The sequence below is a fragment of the Anser brachyrhynchus genome (genome assembly GCF_964034855.1).
Source record: "Anser brachyrhynchus genome assembly, chromosome: 22".
NCBI classification, from domain to species: Eukaryota; Metazoa; Chordata; class Aves; order Anseriformes; family Anatidae; genus Anser; species Anser brachyrhynchus.
This window is the reverse complement of record NC_137715.1, coordinates 6,790,767-6,810,658: the sequence shown is the minus strand read 5'-3', so window position 1 is coordinate 6,810,658 and position 19,892 is coordinate 6,790,767. Positions and strand designations below refer to the sequence as shown.

The window sequence follows — 19,892 nt, the reverse complement described above, 5'->3', positions numbered from 1 at the left end:
CCCTCTGGTGTGAGGACTTGACAAGGTTTCGAAGCTGCTGCTGCGTGTTGCTGACAGGGCCGCAGTGGGGTTCTCTGTCCCAGGCCTCCCCAGTGCTCAGTCCTCGCTGTGAGGACTGCCCCTGGCCTGCTGACACCTCGGTTCTGGGGTGTTCTGTCCAGAAGCTTTTGTCTGACAAGGCTGTGAGGTGAGGCCGGTGAAGGGAAGTCACCGCCCTGCAGCAACCCAAAGGTAATGCTCCCGGTGCTCCCTCACAGGACCCCCATCTCTCCCTCATTAGCAGCGGCTTATGTGATTGCCCTGCTGCCATATCCCTTACCAAGCTATTAAAGATAGCTCAGTTCAGGAAGAGGTTTAGTGTTTCTTCTTCACCCTATTTCCCAGAAGGTCTTTCTTTGGTAGCTCATTTCGAGGTGGCCTTGTGTGCCAGGGAAGGCTGTTAAACGTGCGTGCTGTGATGACCTACGTGTCTTCTGGTTTCATCTTAGGCAAGAGGCAGGTTCTTTTCTTTCCCTATATGTGAGCGTGTCCTGTCTCATAGCATGCTGGATACGGGTATTAACCTGCCGTCTTCCTAGAAGTCTGCGGGATTTGACTGGAACCATTCTGTTGCTGAGAGGCGTGATGGGATACAGCGAGCCGTGCGAGAGGTGCATTTCCCTTATTCGCCTCCTACTGCTTTACTTTAGCTGTGACTTCTGTATCAGACAGGACTTTCTTCTCCAGATTCAAAGCAAGCCTGTAATGTACTTCAGTGTTCTGGAGAAACTGCTTCCGTCCTTTGTGAGTTATTAGGAGTGCCTGCTTTGTGAGATCCTGCCTTTCTAATCGCCTCTGTTGAGGCAGTAGCCCTGATGTGAGCCGTGCTCTTCTTTCCTTTTTATCCTCCTTCCTCCAGCAGCAACGGTCCCAAGCGTCCTCCTGGTTTTGACCTGATGTAACTTGAGAGCTGCAGGGACTGGAGGCAGTTGGCAATGGCAGCGAAGTAACTTTGTCACTTTGCTTTCTGCCCACTTCCAAGGGCCGTTCAGTTGGTTCTGGGTTGCTGGAGGTGTCCTGGGGAAAGCTGGAATGGGCCCAAATGTGCCTCCGGGGCAGGGGCTGTTCCCTGTGTCAGAGAGGAAGGGTGGATGGTGCCTCACTCTGGGCTGTAGAAGCCTGGTAGTATATCTGCATCTTCAAGTGCAGTAATGTAATTTAACTTTCTGCCACCTAGTCTACAGACAAGCTAGTCAATCTCTTGCTACTGGAAAACAATTATGACCTCTGGTTGTTGCTTTTTTTAGGTAAGACATGCTTCCTTTGGGCTTTCTGAAGATATCTTCCGAAGTCTTAGATGCTGAGGGAAGCTATTGAGGTTCTATAGTGTGTGTGAACTTGCTTTCACAGTCCTTATCCCCAAGGCTTGTGTTTGAGCTGCTTTAAAGGACATTATTAGAGACTTTAAAGAAATGCAGGGATTCTCAATAGAGATAAAGTTGCTGTGGTTTTTCTCTTGTAGTAGAAGGATGCAAGAGAAATGAGGTTTTCTATCTGAAACGGGATATTCAATTTTATAAAATAATCATTCAGAATGGAAGAACATGCACTGCTAAATGTACAGCATGTTTAATAGATTGTGAGGGACCTTTATGAAATGTGTTGTTTTTTAAATATTTTTATATATTTTGATTTTTACAGTTTCCTTATATACTTTCGACAAGGCTAAGCAGTGTATTGGCACGATGACGATTGAGATAGATTTTCTGCAGAAGAAGAACATTGACTCCAACCCCTATGACACAGACAAGATGGCTGCAGAATTCATCCAGCAGTTCAACAGCCAAGCCTTCTCAATAGGCCAGCAGGTGTGATTTTGTTTTGGTTTTGTTCTTTCTTTTAAAGGCTAAAAAGATCTTAAGTAACACTGAAGTGCTTGTATAAGCAATGATACTTAGATACTCTTCAGTATTTTATAATTAGACTTTAGCTGCAGAGGTCAGCTAAGAAGCAGAAATTGTTTATTGTGTGATTGGTATTTTCATAAATTTTGAACCAATGTGACTTTCACTGAAAGCAGAAGCAGAGTGGTTTAAAATCTGCCTTTTCCTTAGCCGAGGAAATGTATCTTTGTGAGGAAAATTGAGAGGCTTGAGAAACCTGTGTTCTCTCTGCACCTTGGCCTGGTTGGCTATAAACATGGCAGCTCCTGGAATCTTTTCAGAAGTGACTTTTGTCTTCCTTATATACAAAATCAGAAATGAATTCCAGCTTTAATTAATTCTCCATAGCATCTTTGGTGTGCGGTGTATTTCGTTGTAGCATTCATTACTGCTCTACAGCTTCCAGTGGTAAGACAGGTGTGAAACATTTGACTTAGGGATTTCTGAAAACTGATGTTCCTATAATAGAGCCTCTCAGCTCTGTAACAGATGGGTTTCTGCCCCTAAGAACTTCTGCGGTAGCCTCTGGTTTGTCACATTCTCAGGACAGATTGAGGGCTTTCTGTGAGGGTAGTTTGCAACATGCAGGGCCTGAATCTTAAATCAGTTGCAAATGTAATCTTGGAGGAAAGGAGACAGCCTGCTCTTTTCTGTGCGATGGGACCCCACTTCTCTTAATGTTCATTCTGTTACTTGTCTTAAAGTTCGTTCTGTCTAGTGCCACTCTAGCACTGTCTTTGAGGTATCCTTGTCAAACTGAAAAATGAAAGATCAAAAAGATTTGAGCTGATTTGTTCTTGCAACAAAGAAAGGAAAAGAAGTTTTTTCTTGGAGGAACGCAATTCTTTGTATTTTTCCACCTGACTTCATGGTGTGCTTTTTTTGTTCTGTAATCCTTAAGTATGGGACATGAAAAGGACATGTTCAGTATGCACAACCTTTACAGAATAGAAAGAAGTAGAATTTGTGGGGTGGTAAGCTTTGTCCTCAGGCCTCTTTCTCTTCAAATCTTAGCAGCTTTGTCAAAATCTTATTAGCATTTTAATGACTTAAAATCAACTTCTGTTTCTTCTTTCCACAGCTTGTGTTCAGTTTTAATGACAAACTTTTTGGCCTGTTGGTAAAGGACATGGAAGGTATGGATCCCAGCATCCTCAAAGGAGAGTCTGGAGCAAGTAAAAAACAGAAGGTAGGGACACAGGAATTCATGTTCATTCCCTAGGGTTTGCAGAGGCTCAAGTACGGAGCAGGTGTTGGTACAAAGAGGAACTGAGGTTACTCGCATTTGGAGAAGTTAATTTGGTTCCATCTGGCTGCTTCTTTTTCCTTGGAGAAGATAAGTGTCTTCAGTTTCATGCAGTCGCCTGTGCTTGTGTAGTTGGGAGCTTAGAGCTGCACCCACTAAAGTGCAGAGCTGGATGAGATACAAGGAGTATCTTTTGGACTTTATATGATAATTCATGGAAACCTTCTCTCTTGAGCCTTTTTGTCGAGTTTTGATTTTTCTTTTGTACACTGCATGTATTTTTTTTCTCTTGCTAGACCTTGCTGAAATAAAACAGTTGGTTATGAACTAAACAAACAACTTAAAAAAGCCAGCTTATTATACCCAATGAACTACTGCATTCAGAGTTAAATAGTTGTTAATAAAATTGGTTTCAGAGGGTGTGTTGGTATTTCACATTCCTTCCAAAAACTTCTGTACTAGAGCTCTTTCAGCTGTTTCTTTCCTGCTGAGATCTGCTTGGAGATACTGAAGAAGAATCTGAAGTTGAGTCTAATAGCTTAAATGTAACTATTTGGTTCTTTCCCTTTTTCAGATTGAGGTTGGTTTGGTTCTTGGAAACAGTCAAGTGGCCTTTGAAAAAGCTGAGAACTCCTCTCTCAATTTGATCGGTAAGTGCATCTTTATCCAAAGAGACAAATACTGCTTGTACTGCTTGAAGTTTGCTGCTTTTCAGGCCTCAAGGACTTGTATACCAAAAGTTTGTTTCTTCCTATTATATAAATTGACATAATGTATGGAAAAGTACATCTTAAAATGTCTCCTGGGTATCAGTTCAAACTAGCAGACGATTGTACTTGATCCCCTAGGAACCTTTCACAGATCCTTTAGAATGCAGTTAGTATGTGGCCAGGTGTCTGTGGGAACCCACTGCGCTGAGAAGGTGCTATCCCTCCTACAGACCCCTGCTTCTAGCAGGGGCTGGATGGAAGCCGCTGTCAGCCCGCTGTGTAGCTCCACAGCTGGCTGAGGGGCTAGGGCAGTTCTGTGGGCCTCTTGCCATGCTTATTGCCATGGCGTATCTGAAATACACAGTGATGCAAGGAGAAGGGTGTCCATTGTTGAGAGACAGACGATAACAAATTGTGTCAGAAGAGGGAGGGTTAGTCTGACTGCTCTGGACTCATAGGGCTGGATTAGAGAGGCACCATGGACCAGGAGTTCCAGTGAAATACAGCAGCTAGTTGAAATGTTTTAACTCTTTAAACAAACATCAGAGAATTATATTTTTAGGAACACTAACAAGCCAACACCTGTTTAACTTTAAACAGTAGAGAAAAGGGAAAGTGAGAACTTTTTTGAATGAGAAGCAAACATTTCAGAATGAGTGCAAACCTTCTGACAGTCCCATCTCTAATGAGATCTCTTCTCCAAGGAGAACCTTAAAAAGATGCTAGAAGGTAGCTTCAGAAGAGCACTTCATTTTTCTTGACTTCTGAAAATCTTGCTCTTCAGAAATCGATGACATCTGCAAAATAAAGCACAGCGTTTTTATTATGTGAGATTTATATTAACTGCTTACACGTTAACAAAGCATAGATTAATGTAAGTATATTAACCAAAACTATGAACTTTTTGCTTTAAGAAGCATGTTCTAAAGTCTCAGGAAAACAAATCTTTGTGTACAATTCCAGATTTTACTGGCAAACAAATAGGGAATAATTGATGCATCCTCCTTACATTCATTTAGAATTAAACTCATGTAGAGCTTGAGAGGAGTCTGGTGCTTTCCCACAGACCCACCAGCTTGAATGTTAGGGGACCTGGACCACAGAGTGGGCAGTGAGGGCATCTTCCCTGCAGGTGGCTGTGTGCGCTCCCTGGGGTCATGGTGGCTGCCCTGCGGAACAGGTAGACGCTATTAGTCTGGCTGTTCCTTTTCCTATCTGTGTTATGAAGTGGACAGTACTTAGTAAGCCTGTAGTTACAAATGCCTCCCTTGGTGGTAAGATGGCTCTAGGCATTCCTTGCTGAGTATGATAAGAATGCCTGCTCAGTACAGGAATTTAATTTTTCTTTTTTATTTTCTTTTCCTCTTTATTTCCTTTTACTGGAGCCCGTGAACTAAGAAATCTATTGTTTTTGCTGCTGCTCTTCCACAGATAAGTGGCAGGGCCCTTGCAGCAGATGAAGGGTGCTGTGAGTGAAGACTCGGTGAGCCTGGGCAGCTCAGCTCAGCGACTTGTCCAACAATTAGGGTTTTTGTAGTAGGTTTGTGTTCAAAGAACAGCTCTGCTTGACTGTGAGTACTCAGTATTTTGAGTATTTGGTACAGAAATAAAACGTGAGGCTAATAGCCACTTAGGACAAGAGAATTTAACTCATTCAGCATTGCAGGAGCCGTGGCAGAGGCAGTTTTGACCCTGCACTGAAGTATTAACTTTTCTCAAGTGTGAGGCTGTGACTTCGTGCTCTGTAGTTGTCTGCTTAACAAGCTACAGTTGTTGCAGAAGGGGGGAGACATGGAGCTGTTCTGTAACCTCACATCTTGCGTCTTACGTGGACGTTTTTATCTGAAAGTACAGCCAGTTATCTGTACTGGGGAAAATAAAACAAGCACCGGAGACCTGTGGGATGGGGTTGTAAATGACTAATTAAGCATATTAACAAGGATACAAGTTCTAAGAGCACTGAATGAAGTTTGCGTGAACAGCTATTTCATGCCTGCAATTACATGGTTACAGCCCATTTAGTTTTTACCATGTTTTTGATTGGACAGCTGGAGGTGAATATTAACATCATCCAATTTATTACATCAGAGCAAGCAATGGTATTTTATTTGGTCAATATTCCAAGCCATAAAATGACCTGCGATCTTCTTTCTAGCCTGGATAGGTGTGAAGAGCGCTCCCGTGGGAGCGTTAATTGATTGGAAATAGGAATCCTTCACTGCGATTTTATTTCATTGCCTGCAGACAAGACAAAAGAGTTGCTTATGCCTCAATTTACTTCCTTCTGATTGCTACTTTATGTAATCTCCTCATTGATCTGAGGCAGAGCTACTTAATGTGCTTTGTTAGTCTCTGGAGAATTGTAAAGTTGTGAATAATTAAATTCTGGGAGAGGAGATAAAAATAAAATAAGTGTCATTGAGGACTGCTTTCATTAATGGCCTTTATTTTCTTCAGCAGAAAAGAATTGTGATTGTTTAAAAAAAAAAAAAAAGCTAATTCAGTTTCCTGTACGTAGTATGAAATTGTGCTGTAAAGCCAACAGATGATGATGTTTTAGTTCAATCTATGAGAACTTTATTGTGATCAGATGCAGCCAGAAGGGGGGAGTGTAGGCCAAGTTCTGGAGGAAAAGTAACATGCCTGGCTGAGGGGTCTGCTCTGAAGACTGCAGTGGAGCAGTGAGATGGTAAATATATAGCCATCAGTGAACCAAACGATCGCTGCTGTCCTGCGTGGTTCTGTGTGTTACTGCTGGATGTTAGAGCTGGTCAAATGTTGTCCCTACTGTGTTAGAGGCATGCTCTTGTTTATTTTGTTGAACTAAGAATTAAAGTGTTTCTTCTGGGTGTATTTAAACCAAGATTATTAGTGGTCTAGTTCAGCTAACATGGAACTTCTGTTTAGTGTGCTTACTGCACTTCTAGATGTGTAAAATCAGGGGGTGTTTGTTCCCAGGGCCAATTCTGTAAAGGATTGACACTGTGCATGTCCCAGAAAATACATGACATTCAATTTCAGCAAGAATTAAGATTATTTTGAGAATCTCTGATTCTTCCCTGGGCTTTTAATATTGCTGTTAGTTTCTCTGGTAGCTAAACAAAGTGATGTTGCTAAAAGCCATTCAGACATGTTGATCTAACTCATGTGAGTATCAGTGCTTGCTTATAAATTCCCCTCACACAAATTTAAGGCAAGTCTATGTGGATCTGTCTGTTAGCATCTCAGCTGTACTCTTATTGTAGTATTTGTGCTTATTGTCTACATCCTAAATGTACTAATTACTTTTAAGCTTCTGTGAAAAGGGAGCAGGGAGCTCTGTAAGACTAAAACTTATGCGGATTTTGTCAGCAAAAGGGAAAGGAAGGCTGTTAGAATATTGCACAGAGACTGCTAAACCTCTGCTTAGGGAATCTGGCTCAAATTGAAGCATCTCTAGCAGAGGTAATGAAACAAATGGGGAAAATGAGCAGTGGTAGTTTGCCAGGACTGGCTTTTATTCTCCTGAGTTGTAAAGGAACTCAAAGGTGAAATAGCTGAACTTGTAATGGTTTTGTGTAACCTTGCTTAAAATTGCTCTGGTGTCTGAGGACTGGAAGATGGCAAGTGTGCTGTCAGTCACAGAATCCTAGAAAGGTTTGGGTTGGAAGGAGCCTTAAAGCCCATCTAATTCCAACCCCTGCCATGGGCAGGGCCCCTGCCCCCAGCCCAGGCTGCCCCCAGCCCCATCCAGCCTGGCCTTGGGCACCTCCAGGGATGGGGCACCCACAGCTCCTTGGGGCAGCCTGGGCCAGGGCCTCACCACCCTCATAGTAAAGAATTTCTTCCTAATAGCTAGCCTAAATCTGCCCTCTTTTAGCTTGAAACCATTCCCGCTTGTCCTGTCACCACACAAAGCAGACAGTCCCTCTTCCACAGCTTTCCTGTAAACCCTCTTCAGGCACTGGAGGGCCCCTGTAAGCTTTCCCCAGAGCCTTTTCCTCTCCAGGCTGAACAACCCCAACGCCCTCAGCCTGGCTCCACCGTGGAGCTGCTCCAGCCACTGAGCGTCCTCATGGTGTCCTCTGCACCCACTCGAACAGCTCCACGTCTTTCTGGGGGCCCCAGAGCTGAACACTCTGCGCCTGGTGGGGTCTCCTGGGAGCGGAGCAGAGGAGAATTCAGAAGGATTCCACAAAAGGTCTGGAAAGCTACAGATCTTTGAACCTGAAACCCGCACAGGAAAAAAAAAATCAACCCAAACTGTAATAAAGAATTAAATTCACTGATATCTATATAAAGGTGATAACGCTGGGAACGGTCAGCGTGTCTTCCTGTAAGGGAAGTCCTACCTCATGATCCCACCGGAATTTGTTACAGGAATCAAAAGACACGGGGATAAGGGCTGACATAGGCTGCTTATTTTTCAGAAGTCCATCAGCGATTCCTTATTGAAGTTTCTTTAAAAAGAAACTAAACAGAAATGGATGGACAATGAAAGGCTAGAGGTAAATAGCCAGTGCCGGTGGAGTTCAGCATGAATCTCTGCTGGGGCCTTTGCTTTTCATTATAATTATTAAATAAGCTGGAATAAAGGCTGAGTAATGAGGTGACAAAGCTTGGTCCTGTGGGGATGAGTGACTAAGAAATAAAATGGCAGAGGAAATTCAATATAAATAAACATAAAGTGATGCGTGGGAGGAAAAACATTCCTAACTTCAGTCAAATATAATTGCTACTTAAGGCCAAGATCCCAGGTATGAGAGACTTAAGGAAATGCTGGGCCCGTGCTCGGAAGCTGCCTGGCTCTTGTTAAGAATTATTAAGCATAGACGTTAAGAAGTATTACCTCTTAATAAAGAAATATGAACAAAGCGTAGCAAAATTTTGCACCTGTATTTAAAATGCAGACAAACCTCGGTGTGCACAGTTTGGGTCTGCCTGTTTCTCAAAGGGTGTAGCAGAAATAGAGAAGACTGGGAGGAGAGCAACACGGATGCTCAAGTGTGGAGCAGCAACTGTGTAAGGACTGAAGAGCGAGTCAGGACTGTTGTGTCTGGAAAAGGTACAACCGAGGAGAACGCAGGCCAAGTCTGATGCTACCTGAGGTGGCCTGAAAGAGGGTGAACCAAATGCTGCAGGGTGTTCTAAGTTTACATAAGTTCAAGGGGGCCTAGATAAATTTGTGGCAGAGAAATCCGTTGAGGATTATTAAATGAGTAAGAGCAATTTCTGGCTTGAAGTCCCTGAACAGGAACAGGTAAAGGCTGGGGAAACAGTGCACGAAGCAAGCTGAGGAGCTGGTTCGGCATCCTTGTTACAATGAGTCCTCCAAACTAATGTCTGCAAGTGAACATTGATTTATCTGGACGTGGGTCTGACCTGGTGGAGCCTTTCTGGTGTTTGTACTTTTATTTACTGTAATTCTGCTGTGCCACATGTTTAAAATGGTTTCTTTTTTCTTTTTTTTTTTTTTTTTTTAACAGGTAAATCAAAGACCAAGGAGAACCGCCAGTCGATCATCAACCCAGACTGGAATTTTGAGAAAATGGGCATTGGTGGCCTTGACAAAGAATTCTCAGATATTTTTCGACGAGCTTTTGCTTCACGAGTGTTTCCACCTGAAATTGTAGAGCAAATGGGTAAGTATGATAGGGAGAAATATGTCTGGGGTACAGGATGCAGACCCATTTCTGGCTTGGAAAGACGAAATCAACTAACAACCTTATGCTATAACATGGCAGTTACTTAGAGATCTAAAAGACTAACAAAGCCTTTTCTTCCACTGTTGCTCCCGAATGTCTTTCATACTCCTGTTACTTGGCTAGAGAAGGGGGACAAAGAAGCAACTTGAATGCTCAACACTGTACATGAAATGTCTGAGCAAATGAAATATATGGTTTAACTGAATACTTTTCTGTTGGAACCCAAACACTGCCTATTCTTCTGCATGCTTCATTTATTCATAGCAATGAGATTGAGTGCTCCCATTTCTGACTTACTGGCAATGGGCTTTCTGTACAAATCAAAGGAAATTCTGTCCTTAATGATCCTGCCTTATGTGTAGTATCTATTGTCCTGGCAATTGCACTATGAACTTATGTCCTTCTCACAGTGTTAGCCCAATAAACAGAGTGTCTTGTGTGATCTTGGGTTGGTCTGATTTGAAATTCTGCAGAGGATGCACAGGCCATGGCACGTCTTGGATTTTGTGAAATAAAAGCACAGATTCTTAAATATAGCCGTTTTGGGTCTAGGGTAGGAAAGGCAGTCCCATTACTTTGTAAACATGTGCTGGCAGGCAGATAAATGGTACTGATTTTAAAAGTAATTTTATTAAGCAATATGCAGCTGCAAGTATCTTATTTTGTCCCATAAAGTGGCTAGGGATGTTATAGCTAGTTTTCATTCTCTGAAAATAATCTCTGTGGGATCATATTTAAACTTGGAATTTGGAGCTACATAATTTCTAACTGTGTTTATATTTCTTGATCCACCTTCTCTCTCCCCACAAATGAAGCAATCAAGATTTTGATTACAAAACAGATTTTGATCAGAAGATATGTCCTGTTTGTGTGTGGCTGTATGAAGTGTGTCCGTTTCCAGTGTTTGTGGAATTAATGTTAAAGTAAACTTCTCTGTGAGGTGTGTTAGGTCTTTTTGTAGTGATTTAAACACTTAAGGAGAAACATCGAAGAACCCCTGTAGGCTAAATCCAGTTAGTGCATGATTCTCTCTACTGCTTTTTTTACTTCATATTGATCTGTTAGTTAAGGCCTTCTGGGGGCTGATCGTGCTTCTCTTTTTTTTTTTTTTTTTGTGGCTGTGATCAAATCATGATGTCTCTGCCTCAGCTTGAAGACAGGAACAGCTTGAATTTGTTGGTATTTAGCCATTCTGCAGAGGGAAGTGATGTTAGCTATGGAAAGAGAAGCCCTTTTACTGGGACACTCTGTGTCCTGTTCAGAAATGTTGCTGCCAGCTGGCCTTTGGATGGACCAGCATCCCCCACTTGAAATATTTTGACCGTCTGAAGCAGCTACCTGTATGTTCCTAGCAGCAGTGCAGGATCTTTGACTCTACGTGGAGGTAAAAGACTGAATTCTCATTGGTGTCATTTGACTGTAATGAGAAATGCACTAGTAGACTAGAGATAATGAGAGCTTGTTTTCGTTTCGTTATAACGTCCATTATTCAACTTCCACGGCTGCGTGCAATCTGGCAGCATGCTAAGCAGGGATATGTCAGGGTTTGATCGCATTTGCTTGGTATTATTGATGGCTGAATCGACCTGACAGCTGGGCACTGTTCGGTAATAGCACGCAGCAGCTAGCTTTGCCATGGAGGACCTGCATCTCTAACAGGTACCTCTTGCAAAGGTCAGAAGCCTTGCTGGCTGCATGAGGTTGTGGAGCAGCTTTGCAGGATATGCTGCTCAGATGGTTCCTCTCGTTAATTGGGGTTGCTTAATACAGGAAGAAGAAGGCGCTCTGACGGACCACTAGTATTTTGATTACCCTGGGCAATGAATTAAAGGTGTGCCATATTATTTATATAAATACATATACCCTTACTTGTGCGTGTTTACACACATACTATGCAAAGAAACATTTTTCTGGTAAGAAGTTAGACTCCAAACAGAGCTCTCTAGCTCTCCGATTAACCCTAGGGCTAAAGAGCTTATCTGAAATTTGAAATAACAGAACTTTCTGACATTCATTTTCTTTGCCTTAGTTATAACTTGCTCTTAACTATATTTCAGATCTGAAATGTCAGTGTGACAGCTGTTCACCTTTGTATATAATTTATTGGGAAAGGAAAAGAAAGAATTTGCCTGCTCTCTGGTGCTCTGGTGCTCACCCACTTCTGTTTTTTGCCCAGTGCTTACAGACTGCAACTTCCATGCCAAACGCAATAAATATTTCTGTCCTGTAACTACATAGAGGCAGTATAGACCCTTCAAAAATTGCTTGCAATTTGTGTGTGGTTTATCTAACTTCCAAGGAATGTTCTGGGTTTGGAGCATATAAATCAATGGTAGTTAACCATATCATCCGAGGGTGTAAATGCTACTCTGATGCTACAATCTCTGGTTTATCCAAGCAAAGGAATCCAAGATCAACCTCAGCTGGTCATTAAACATTTCCATAGCTCCCTGCTGCCCTGGAAAGGGGCAATTTGCTTTTCGCTACCCACGCCTTTCCCATGTTCATATCCATCACCTCTGCTGTGGCGGGCTTGTATGCCTCTGTAAAGAGCTAATACATTTGAAAGCAAGAAAAAAAGCGTGTGTGTGTGAGCAGTTAGCAGTCGGTTCCCTGGTTGGCTTGCTGGGACACAGCCACACGGGTGGCAGCAGGAGGGGTAAGGCCTCTCATCAGCACAGTGGGACTTCCATCAGTTTAAGCTGAGTGCTTTTTTAAGGCTACAGTCGTTTTGCTGGAGATTCTTTAGTATTACGAACATAGTTGGTGTAGTTATCTTTATACCTAGTACTAGGCTCTTAATAATCTTGTGACTGCCAAATGGAAATAAATTCTTACCTGGATGAGAACTGAGAAAGTACCTTCAAACAAAAGGGATGCTCCTTTTCAGTGCTATCCTCGAGGCTTCACTATTGTAGGGGTGATGCTTTTAAGGCAGGAAACTAATATTTGCAGGGGGCTGATAGAGGTAAGATAGAAGTCTTTGCAACAAAGGTAACAATGTATGAATTACTTGTGTGCTCACTTCACCCATCTTGAAGGGCTTTCTGTTGTGCTTATGTGTAACTGCACAAAGGATAACAAAGTTATTCAAGTCAAAACAGTATACTGGTAGGAGAGGGGAAAAGGACAGCCCTAAAAAGCAGTATCTGTGGGGAACTGCCCCTGTTTCTCAAGCCCTTTCTGGTTCTCTATGATGTTTAACTCAAAGTAAAGCCACGCAACTGCGTTGTGAACAGCAGCCTTACAATTGATTGATCCCCATTTAGTTGCCTTAAGACTGATTTCGGTTTTTCTTTTATTGCTATTAAAAGCATCCTCTCATTCAAGCTAGAGCTCCTCCTTTTTATTTGATAACTATTATATTGCTGAATACATGTTGTAATCATTCTTGTCTTTTTTAAACTGGAACAGACTTTTTTTTTCCTTCCTTCAACTTCAGCCATTTAGATAAAATTTTTGAAATGTATATCTCCAGGCACTGAATATCAAAGTTTTCTCAGACCTGAAAGAAAATGCCAGTGCTGAACTCTGTTTTCCTTTCTAAAGAACGCTCCAGTGTCTCCATGTATTAGAAACATAGTCTTGAGTTTTAGCAGGGGAGTGGTTTTTATGACTTACATGGCACATTAGTTGTTCCAGTGGCCATTGAAAAAGTAGATTTCAGCTGCGCAGGTTGTTACAGTTTAGTAACAGGTACAGAAATGTTTGGTGTTACAGATCGCATTCTTGATGAGAAATTGAAATGGAACCCAAATTCTCTGTGCTCTCCTGTTACCACCAATAAGTAGGTTCAATCAGACTTTTCAGAGGTGATTTCTATTTCCTGGTAACCAGCTTGTGCTCTGACTCCTTAGGATCAGTCAGTCTCAGTGCTCCGTGTGAAGTACAGCTCAATATGGTAAAGTAAGGTATTAATGAAGCACTGTGACTTGGAGATGTGTCTTTTAAGGTATCTTTAAAATTAGTGCACTAATGTTCTTGAAGTACTCAGATGCTATAAGAGAAAAATAGCATTGGGAAGGATCTCATCCAGTCTATTTTTAAAATAGGATATTTGTTACGAAAAATCACAGTCAGACATGTCTAACCTGTCACTGTGGTGGTAAAAATACCCGAACTTCCTAATGTAGCCTATTCCACTACTTAGAGTATCCTCACTGTCAAAACTTTCCAATTGCTTATACTCAGCCTTGCAGCTGTTTATTATATATGGTAGATATGAAATATTTTTGTTAGGTTTTTGGAGGGGACTTTTACATACTTGCCTGTGTTTCTCTTCAGTATTCTGAAGGCTAGCACCTAGATTTTGAAACCCTTTCTCATAGTCACAATCTCTAGGTCACTGATCGTTGATATTTCTCTTCCCTGGGTCATTCTTCACTGCTTGGCAGCGTGATGACCCAAGCAGGGCTCAGTAACTGTCAGAGGTGCTCATGAATTCTGGGTGGATTGGCAGGTTTTCTCTGTGCCTTGGTGTACGTTCTTATGTATAATCCTCAGAATGATGACTTGTTTCGTTTTGCAACATGCAGGTCATTATTCCTACCCAAATGTAGAAACTTGTGCATTGAGTTACATTTAAAAAGAGGAAAAAAAAAATTAATCCCACCTTTCAGTGTAATAAAAACATTGTATAGTAGTAAATCCAGGAGGGATCCTTTCTCTTTGTGCTTCAAAGTTGTTGTTTTGGTTTTTTTCATCCACTTTTCATCTACCTTTAACTTCATTCAGACAGTGTCTTTCATACAAGCTTATGAGGATGTGTAAGACCTTCTTATAGCTTTATAAAGGTCTAGATCTCCCCTCATTTTGCTCTTTTATTTCCCCCTCAAACCCTCCGCGTGTGACTTCATACGCTTTACTAGAGGGAAGTTGTCTTTAGACTGATCTAATAAATTCCTTTTTGGCTATTGCTCGTATCCTTGTTTTCTTCTACCTACTTAGAAGGACATCATGCCAGAATTCTCCAGGAATTAAGGTAGTGATAGGTCTATACAACAAAATCAGAAAATATTCAAAGTTGGAAGGGATCTCTCAAAATTGTTTAGTCCAGCCCCACGGCGCCTTTTCTTCTCCCAGCTCTTCTTTCCCTTTGTAGCATTAAGGATGACATTTACTTCCCCCCCCCCCCCCCCCCCCAGCATCTCATCCATGCTGTACAAGTTCTCAGCGACTTTGAGATGATTTCACTTGCTCAGAGTGCTCCTGGGTGAAGTCCTTGTCCAGGTATAACCTGTGAGTATCAAGTGCTCCTGTGGGCGCGCTCCGGTTCCCTGCCTATTCGGTGCTTAGACCTTGCCGGACTGTCACTGATACTAGTGTTGGCTGCCACGCGACATGAAGTCGGCACTCAAGTAGAAAGTGTCTTGCAGTTTGAACTGAGCACTGTCTGTTGTTGGCTTTTCGTCTCATTTGGGAGTTGGGCCAGCACCTCGATGCGTGTTCACCTCCTGGTGTGATTATATGATGAAGTGCTCCCATAGTGGCTGAATCTGGTTAGTGGAGCTCCAAAAATAATTGCTCTAAGCTCAGTAGAACCCTCTAATCCTAGAACCCTCAATCAAATCCTAGCTGAATTCAGGAATTATTAAGATCAATTTAAAAAAAATCCACAACAATATAATTGTCACAGTATAAATCCGTAATTTGTTCACATTTTGAATTGCTGGATGCAGTTCTTGTCTGGGTCTCAGAATGGATGCAGTAGAACTGGAAAAATGCTGGAGCCAGGGCATCGGGATGCCTTTGCATCTCGGGGTCCTGCATCTGGGCTGGGGCAATCCCAAGTACAGCCACAGGCTGGGTGGAGAACGGATTGAGAGCAGGCCTGCAGAGCAGGGCCTGGGCGTGCTGGTGGATGAGAAGCTCAACATAAGCCAGAAATGTGCGCTCTCAGCCCAGAAAGCCACCCGTACCCTGGGCTGCACCAAAAGCAGCGTGGGCAGCAGGGCGAGGGAGGGGATTGTGCCCCTCTGCTCTGCTCTCGTGAGACCCCCCCTGGAGCCCTGCGTTCAGCTCTGGGCCCCCAGCACCAGCAGGACACGGAGCTGTTGGAGAGGGTCCGGGGGAGGCTGTGAGGATGCTCGGAGGCTGGGGCGGCTCCGCTGTGGGGCCGGGCTGAGAGCTGGGGGGGTTCGGCCTGGGGAAGGGAAGGCCCCGGGGAGAGCTCACAGGGGCCTGCCGGGGCCTGAAGGGGGCTGCAGGAAAGCTGGGGAGGGACAACTTGTCAGGGAGTGTGGTGATAAAACAAGGAATAATGGCTTTAAACTAAAAAAGGGTAGATTTAGATTAGATATAAGGAAGGAATTCTTCCCTCTGAGGGTGGTGAGGCCCTGGCCCAGGCTGCCCCGAGGAGCTGTGGGTGCCCCATCCCTGGAGATGCCCAAGGCCAGGCTGGATGGGGCTGGGGACAGCCTGGGCTGGTGGGAGGGGTCCTGCCCATGGTCGGGACTTGGAACTGGATGAGCTCTAAGGTCCCTTCCGATACAAACCATTCTGTGATTTTGTGATTCTGTGATAATGGGCTCAGAAAAGCTCATAAACATGGAATCAGTTGGTCTGAAGATCTTCAGCCTTGCAAAGAGACCAGTGGGTGTTTGCTCTTCCAACCCAGGGATTTGGAAATGTGAAATGAGGCTCACAGATGGCAGGCTTGGAACAAAGGGAAGGGGATGCTTCACTGAAACTGCCACAAAGAATTTATGCTATTTTGTATTGATGGCCATGGTCATCCCCAGACACTGAGCTGTAAGGACTATTGCAGTTATTTTGTATGGCTGCAGTTGGGGTGTCCCTTAGCATGTGTCACTGCAGCTTGGCAAGTGCAGTTTTGTTCTGGCTGGAAAACCGGGCCTTGGGACATCCCAGTGACCCTGTTACGTTGCTACTTGTTTACTTGGAGGTGCTCTGTGGGCAAGTATTCCAAAAGGTATTTGCAAATTCCTTCATGTCGACTTTAAGTAGACAGAAATGATCCAGCTTTTTTCCAAAAAGAGAAAATGCCGATGAGATTTATGGCTATTAACATCCAGGTGGGATCTGACTGTAAACATTAGCTGTTGTGTTCAGCAATCTATCCAAGGACTCTGCATAATCTTTGTCTTCAATTGACATCGTTTTTGCAACTCCCCAGAGAGGCTGAGGCATTTGCTTTTATTTTTTTTGGTTGCAGATATGACTTCTTTTTAAGATGGGTTTGTTTTGTACATATTCTTATCAAAACCCCTTTTTCATGATTTTGTTTGTGTAGCCAAAGGCATTCCGTTGGAAGCTTCTCTAAAGCTGATTTATTTTCTTTTTTTTATCACATTCCATCAGAAATTGATAAATGACCTGCCGTTGTTGTAAATCTAGTTATTGCCTCCTTATACATGTACGTATTAAACTTCTCACAGCCAAGCAAGACATGATGAGAAAGGTGAGGGGCTCCTTTCAAAGATCTAGGAAGAACTTACTGGCTTTGTTGTCCTCTCTTTACAGTGGCAAATGATTTGTTACGTCAAGCAACTGGCTATTGAGAGTCCACTTAAAATAGAAGCTTCTATTTCAGGTGTAGCCCCTTGCCTGTCCCGTCTTTGAAATGAAAGCAGAAACAAGTTGCTTCAGTCTTGCTGCTTGTCAGTAGCACGTAAATCCTACAGGAAGATTAACTGTAGGCAATGATGTAGGCTGAAATAATGCTGGGCTTACAGGTTGAGAGGAGGGGGAAATTCCACCCAAGAGTTGGAAAATCTTGTCCATGTGGCAGGTGAAGTCTGGGGACCATGATCTTACTCTAACCTGCCTGAAGATTAATGTACAAAGATAAGCATCTCTCCCTGATGCATTCAGGATCAGTACTTTGCTGTCGATGTAGGTTTCTGATAGGTGCATCTGAATGATACAATCACACCAGAATGCTTTGATTTTAATTAAAAGGGGAATTACAGTCCCAGGTAGAAAATCCCTGTTATACTTAAACATTTCTTCTGATCTTTCAAAAGAGTGAGTAGTGAGAGTCGAACAAATATACTTCATCCTGTCTCTGGGTAAATGACGTTCTGGTTCAAAATAGTGTTTAATTTCTCTAGGTAATGCTCTTACCAGTTTTTATGATTTTTCCCTTATATTTTCTGTGGAAGACATCTCATATTGGTACAGTTTAGTTCCCCTTAACCTGTTTATTCAGCCTCTAACCTTATGACATTCAATTGCATAATTAAGTATCCCATTACAGGAATGACCTTTGATTTTAAGTCCGAATGGTAAGCTTAATGAGTTAGAGACGTCTGCACTGCTAATAATTTGTGTTTATAAGATACTCATAATAGTATTGACATTTGGCTGCATTGGTGAGATCAGCAGAGTGGAGATAATCAAAATTCCTGTGTGGGGCATAGGATCCCACTGTGATTTGAGACGTAACATTTGTAGTTTGTCATCACCTGTCTATTTTAATAAAGTCCTGCTTGTGTTTAAAGCTTTAATTTTAGCCAGGTGAACGTAGCTATACAGGAGCATCTCTACTGGAGTAGCTTGTGGCAATTTCATTTGAAGAGGAACTAATTACTTTGGTTTCAGGAACGCTCTTCCACCTGAGCAAGATCCAGCTCTCAGAGGCCCCCAGCAGCATGTGCCCGGTGTGAACCAAGCCTTAGGCAGATGGTTAGTGATATCGTCCACGTTCCGATGTGGGGAATCACCCATGTGTGGTGTTACTTGCTAAAAAGTGAGCGTGGAGGGACCAACACGGGCTGGGCTTGTCTTTGTCAGGTAACTCTCACATTGTCCCTGGGATCTTGCTGGGTGCCAGGGCTGCTCTTTTTGCTCAGGTGGGATGAGTGGCTAATGACCAAGCACAGCCCGAGGATTTAAGTGGCTGCTGAAGCTGTGGCCTAACTTTGAGAAGCCTTCTTTCTTTATTGTTCCTGCAACAGCTTCTGTCCTTTCAGCAGCTCATTTTTAAAATATTTTAACTTATCAAGTAAGAGTTGACACTTCCTCAGGATAAGTAAGTTGGAATAAGAGGGAATATCCAAGGAGGCTTTCCAAGCAAACTTGTCCAAAGGCTGTCTGGTTTCCCCAGAGTCATCCAGCTAGAGCCCTTTGCTAAGACTGTATTAGTTCATGCAGACAAAGAGAATATTTGGGCTCTACAAGAAGTTCTTTCTTAGAAGAAGAAAGTAAAAACAAAGATGTAGAAGAGACGCTTCTCGGAGGTTGTACCTCTTTCTAGGAGAGAGTTTCTTAACTGTGGGAGAACTAGAAAAAAATTCAGAGCAGTCTGTTCTCTGTAGCAGTGTTTTTGTTCTTTGAAGCTATACTAGACAAAAATGAGATTGTACAGTACAATTTTTCTACCTTGAGTAAGGGTGCTCCCAGGGCTGTTTGTGTGCATGTGCCCCGACTTGTCGGTAGCCTTTTGATGGCCTCTCCTCTTTGAGCACATCGGAGCTTTCTGAGCACCAGTGACTTTCTTTGCTTGGGATTTCCTTTAAAAGCTTCACTCATCATCAAAATCCTGCTTTGTGCTATTTGGCTACATAGGTGATCATGTTCCTCCACAAAACACGTTAACAATACCTTTCATGACATTGATTTGACAGGAATAGCTTTTAATTTATCTATGCCTCATTCATTCCTGTGTGAAATTGGTCTTTACTGACAGTATGTGGTGTTTGTAGTTTTTGACTTCAGGATTCCCTGAAATTTGACTGAATTCTTCTTAACCAGATCTCTTGTTGTTTTTTTTTCTGCTTTTTTTCTCTGCAGAGAAGCACAGAAATCTTTTAGCTTTATTATTGTGCTTATCTGGTGCAGCAGGGTCTCTTTTGGAGATTTTGGTAGGGATCAGAAGCTCTTCGTAGCGATGTTCTCTTGGGGCTTTATTTTCATGTATGAACAACCTGAAAGAGTGAGCAGCGCATGCAGATAATAGAAAACATTTTGTGTTGAGCAGTTATTCAGATTGAAATTAATTCTTTATCACTCTAAGATTCAGGAGTTAATGCAATTAAATCACGCTTGAGCATTGGTAAGTTAATGAAGGAGAAAAGCACTCATTCTTTAAATGCAGGATGTTGCCGTGAGGTCTGAGCAGCAGTGAGGACTTTGCTAGTGAGGTATGCAGCAAGGGGGGAACTTAGCATGTAATTAAGATGAGATGGAAAGCAGGAGGGAATAGCTGTTCCGTGTGAGTGACAACTTGATGGGCCCAAGCTCGTTATGTTTTTGATGATGCTAGAAACTGCACTCAGGTCCCCTAAGTCTGAGCTCTGGGCCATCAGTTTGCTTCATTTTTTATTTTTTATTTTTTTGCTGTTAATGTGTATCTTAAGCACTGCAGGGC

At 42.7% G+C, this 19,892-nt stretch overlaps 1 protein-coding gene across 4 annotated transcripts in view; it reads left to right on the top strand.

Annotated features, from left to right (window-relative positions):
• NSF (N-ethylmaleimide sensitive factor, vesicle fusing ATPase) overlaps positions 1-19,892 on the top strand; it is a 78,204-nt gene that overhangs the window by 23,226 nt on the left and 35,086 nt on the right. For all 4 annotated transcript variants that reach the window (XM_080565076.1, XM_080565078.1, XM_080565075.1 and 1 more), the window contains 4 exons: positions 1,681-1,847; positions 3,004-3,111; positions 3,743-3,818; positions 9,344-9,499. In XM_080565076.1, coding sequence (XP_080421202.1) covers positions 1,681-1,847; positions 3,004-3,111; positions 3,743-3,818; positions 9,344-9,499 — 507 coding nt within the window. The remainder of the gene's footprint in view (positions 1-1,680; positions 1,848-3,003; positions 3,112-3,742; positions 3,819-9,343; positions 9,500-19,892) is intronic.